The sequence below is a fragment of the Echinops telfairi genome, unplaced genomic scaffold, assembly GCF_000313985.2.
Source record: "Echinops telfairi isolate 266 unplaced genomic scaffold, ASM31398v2 ScPeMD7_7458;HRSCAF=8496, whole genome shotgun sequence".
Classification (NCBI taxonomy): Eukaryota; Metazoa; Chordata; class Mammalia; order Afrosoricida; family Tenrecidae; genus Echinops; species Echinops telfairi.
Window position 1 is genome coordinate 30380260 of NW_022111358.1, and position 5196 is coordinate 30385455.

General features: G+C 51.0%; 1 protein-coding gene across 1 annotated transcript in view; it reads right to left on the reverse strand.

Moving 5' to 3' along the window:
* Nucleotides 1-852: 852 nt before the first annotated feature.
* LOC101638921 (alanyl-tRNA editing protein Aarsd1) overlaps nt 853-5196 on the reverse strand; it is a gene marked incomplete at its 5' end in the record, with an annotated part of 12812 nt that continues 8468 nt past the window's right edge. The window contains one exon of the mRNA XM_004707493.3: nt 853-1080. Coding sequence (XP_004707550.2) covers nt 888-1080 — 193 coding nt within the window. The remainder of the gene's footprint in view (nt 1081-5196) is intronic.

Genomic DNA, 5196 nt, shown 5'->3' on the forward strand with positions numbered 1-5196 from the left:
TCACGGCAAATCTTTTTCCACCCCTTCACTGCCTCGTCAGACTGGGGGCATCCTTCTGCCAGGCATTTTGCTGGCTTCCTGACCTATTTGCAAAGTCGTTGATACTTTTTTGGGTTTGAAGCATTAGACTGTGAAAAGATTTGGAAAAGAACAAGATTTGAATGAGTGCAAGTCCTTGGTCAAACCTTCAAACTGACTTCCACTATCCTTAAATTAAAAAAAGAAAAATGCTAAACTCCTGCCATCCAGGGGATTCCAACTCACAGTGACCCTACAGGACAGAGCAGAGCTGCCCCCTTGGGTTTCCAAGGCTGTAAATCCACGTGGGTCTGGACAATCTCCTTTCTCCAGAGAAGCTGCTGGGTTTGAACCACCAACTTTGTGGGGAGCAGCCAATACTTAAGCTGCAGCACCCCCAGGGCTCTTCCCACTATCCTTAGGTAACTGCACTGCTACGTGCAGAAAGGTGTCAGCAGAGATAACATCCATCCACCCATTTATGGTTGACGTGCTCAGCTATGACCTGGGTGTTTGGAGGTTCGAGGCTGACGACCATCCAGAGGAGCCTCAGAAGAAAGGCCTGGTTACTACTTCTAAAAACGCAGCTCCTGAAAACCCTAAGGCCCGCGGTCCTCCTGGAACATACACCCACGAGGGCTGTCACCCTCTAACAGGAGGTGGAGTAAAAGATGCCGACTTACAGACGTGAGCACACGTCATTGACACAGTGCTTACTCAGAGGCCGCACCTCCTAAGGCCCACACGAGAAACTGGTTTACTCCAAAGGAGATGCTAACACACCAGCCTAGACTGTACGCGTGAGTCAGATAAATGTGCGAGTCCCACAACCAGTTGAGTCAAACTATTTTATTAGCCACCAGACTCCTTCAGGGGCCGCAGGGGCCTGTTCTCGGCAGCGGGGCTCCGGCTCCGGCAGCCTGGGGCCTCACTCCTCCACTCTGCCTGCTGACACAGTCCTGCAGCAGCGCCTGCGCCTCTGTCCGCCGGCTCATCTTGGTGGCCTTGCCCTGGAAGCGGCCTTTCTTCCCGGCTCCTTTGCCTTCCAGAACCTCAGCCACCCTTCGGGGCAGACACAGGGAAGGAAGTTACTGAGGAAACAAATGCCACCGAAAATCAGACAGCCTTGAGTTTTTCAGCTGGGTCCAGAGGGAGGGGACAGAGGAGTACATGGCTTCTAGAAGTCTTACCAATTTTTCACATCATAAACACTAGGTATTTTTGTTCATCAAAGGACTTTATCAAGAGCAAAGAGAAAACTGATAGAGTGAGAGAAACATGGGGGAAACCATATATCTGACAACACTTTAATCCCCCAATACATGTCTATATCAAACTTGTACAATTGAACAACACCAAAACAACCCAGTGTAAAAATGGGCGAAGGACATGAACAGACAGTACACCAAAGGGTTACAGATGGCGAACAAGCACATGCAAAGATGTTTGCGGGGCAGTGACTTCTAGATAAAGTTTCTAACACCCACAAATGACTGTCCTGCACAAGGAAGATGCTGATAGGGTTCCCTGGAGTGCCATCCTGCTGTGTGCACAATGAGGCCTCTGAGAAACAAGAGTGGATTCTTGTCCTCTGGACCGGAGATCCATGCCCGGAGAACCACCTGGATCCAGATGACAGCTGGGCCATCAGAGGAGCAGTAGCAGCACCAGAAGCCAGAGATGGGACAGAGTGGTCGACTTCCCAACCCAGGGAGCACGTTTAAGACAAGTGCTTTTGTGCGGGAGGCTGGCTTGCAGAGTGGGGTCCCTCTGGGCACTTAACTGGGGAAGTTGGGCAGGCTGACCCCTGGAAACAGCTGAGTGCCTGGGGCTGAGGCTGACTGGAATGGGGTGCCTCTGGGCACTTACTTCAGGGAGCTGGGTTTGCTGACCCATGGAACTTGAGCTGAATGCCTTTCAGCGAGTCTTGAGCAGAGTGGTCTACCCTTTGGGCATTTATTGGCAGACCTGAAACTTTGTAACATGTCCCGGTCAACAACTACCCCGAGCATTTCTCTGGCGTTACTTCCTTAATGAATCCTTTATTTGGGAATCTTATCTGTGAGTTTCCATGTAGCCATTGCAATGAATATTGGGACCCAGAGATGTGGGATACAAAGATTGTCCCCCCCAGTTGTCTCCTGCTTGCTAGTTCATTGTGTGGTCAGCTGCTTAGAAGTTTTCTCCCTGAGGCATCAGCCATCCAGAGCAATCAGACTACTGTCTGTCCCACCCTAGGTGGGGCTCACACCCTACTCATAGGATAGTGATTGTTTCCCAGGAGAGCCCAGAGAAAAGGTCAAGTCCACTCAAGGACGACCAAGGTTAGGTTGCCATCTTGAATCTGCCCATCGTGTCACATGTGTACCCCCAATCCCTCCTCTTCCTATTGCATGCACACCCCTAGATCGTCACCCTCCCATTGCTGTATTGCCTATGGTACAACCCCTTCCTGGGACGTATGTGGTTACCTGTAATCAAGGGGACTTGCACACCCCTAAGTATATATAAGCCTTGGTTAGAAATAGGCTCTCTCTCCCCCTCTGTCTCCCACCTCCGTGAGGTGCGCATACCATGAAATGTGTCTGACTCCTTATCTCACTTTCTCTCCTGGCTTTCCTATCTCCTGTGACTTTACTATCGTCTCCATATATTATTGCTGCACAACTGCGCCTACGAACCCCATGATATTGCTAGAGGCTGGTTTACTCTAACACAGACAGATAAAGTAGAGAAGTAAAAGAGATTATGTTAAGACAACTCAATGTTAATGTCACTCACCATTAAGCAAACTACAACAACAAAACCCCAAGCCTGTCAAGTTGCCATCAAGGTGATTCCAACTCACTGCGACCACCGAAGACGGCAGAACCGCCCCACGGCATTTCCAAGGCTGCAAATCTGCCTGAAGCAAACTGCACACCGTTCTCCTATGGGCGAGTGGCTGGCGGGTCCACAGTCAGCCTTTCACTCAGCAGCCGAGTGCTTAACCACTGCGGCACCAGGGCTCTTCGTGTTGGCCATGAACCCTGACCCACTGCCGTTAAGTCAGCTCCAACTCCCAGCAACCCACGTCGACTTTCCAAGGCTGCCTCTCTGGGAGCAGGACGGCCTCATCTGTCTCCACTGCTTACCTGACAGTGCCACCGTTAGCCACCGGCAAGATGCCACCAGAGCAGACCAGCCTCCAACATCCATGGGGCTCCGCAGGAGCAATTGAGCAGTTATAAGATACAGAGGCTTTATAACATATGAGGTCATGCAGAACAGGACCGAGAGTGGAATGAATAAAGGCGTCAGACACACTTTATGGCAGCATGCTCACCTCCGGGACGGCCGTGATCTCAGCAGCCAGGTCCACGCAGAGCGGGAGGACGGGGAGGGCGGAGAGGGCATATGCTCTTTACTTCTGACCAAGTCTATGTATGCAAGCCCCCTGATTACAGGTCACCACATACATAACAGGCAGGGGTTGTACAATGGGCATTCGCATCACAGGAAGGGGATGAGCTAGGGGTATACACGCAATAGGAAGGGAATGTTGAGGGGTACACACGTGACAAGATGGGTGGACCCTGTGGGGGGAAGTCAGATCCTTGCTGCCAGACTGCTGTCTCATCCCACCACAGGGGTGGGCCTGCTCCCTGCTGCTGGGGACAACGGACAGGCTCCTGTAGGCGGAGTTCGCATCCTACTGAGAATGGTCTCTATCAGTTGGGACAGGGCCAGGCCAAACTGGCTGTCCCTCTTCCTACTGCATGTACGCCCCTAGACCACCCCCTCATTACTGTGTAACCTACAGTGCAGCCCCTTCCTGTGACGTATGTCTCTACCTGTAATTAGTGGGCTGGCTTGCCCCCAAAAGGTATACTGTATAGGTGTGAGTCAGCAATATAGATCCCTCTCTCTGGTTCTGAGCTCCTTGCTGCTCACTCCCTGGTCACTCCCCTCTCCCTCCTTCCCTTCCCCCTCTCTCCACATGAATTACCAAGCGGGGCTGAGGTGAGCAATGCTACCATGAAATGTGTCTGACTCCATTTATTCCTATCTATCTTTTATCTCTCATGCTCTCTAGAACTTTACTATAATATTTACTTATTATCGCTGTCCAATTGCGCCTACCAAACCCGCAGTGATTGTGCTAAGAGCTGGCTTCTTCTGGCAGGACCCTATACTCAAAATGGCAGCCTAACTTGGTCATCCTTGAGTGGGCTCAACCTTGCCGCTAGGCTCTCCTGCAAGGAAACAATCGCTACCCTTATCAGAAGGGAGTGGACCCTACTTAGGGTGGGACAGACTATACATACAGTCTGATTGCTCCAGAGTCTAGAATCTAGGTGCTGATAACCCTCAGGGAGAATAACCTCTAAGCGGCTTCCTTTTGACCTCCAAGTGCACAGTCATTGACCATGTGTAGCAAGCAGTGTCTTAGGTTTGGCATATATTTGGGGAAGACAACCTGGGGAAAAATCTTTTTATAGCTCACAAGACGCAACCCAAACCATGAGATACCACCTCCTCTCTCCTAGAATGGCCACAGCAAAGCACAACCAAACTCAAACCAGGTGTAGGCTGGGGCCCTCTTCTACTGCAGGAGGGAATGTAAACTGGATCAATAGCTACAGAAAACGGGTGCTTCCTCAAGAAACTGAACATGGAATTAGCATGTGACTCAGCAATCCCGGTCCTAGGAGTATCTGCAAAAGATCTGAAAGCCGAAATGCAAGCAAAAATCTGTGCAGAAACAGATGAATTTACCGATAAGCAAAATGTGGTACATACACACAGTGGAATATTACTGTCTTAGAACCCCTAATTTATATAGCAACATAAACGAACCCTGACCACGCAATGCTGAGGGACAAAGTGGCTCTCATTAGATGATGGGGCAGGGGGCAGGAGGGAGGAGAGGGGAGTCACTGAGTAGCAGACACTGAGGTCAGCTGAGGAGCCCTGGTGGCACAGTGACTTTCGAGTTGGGCTGCTAAGCCCAGGTCAGCAGTTCGAACCTACCGGCCCTCGTGGGAGAAAGAAGATGCTTTCTGCTCCCTGAGGAGCCACAGCCTCAGGCCGTTGGACCCTAGAGGGCTGCTATCAGTTAGAGGGGACTTGAGGGCGGGGTTTGTTTCTGGTTGGGGGCTATGCTGATGGTGCTGAAGTAAGTCAGAAAGGCAGAGC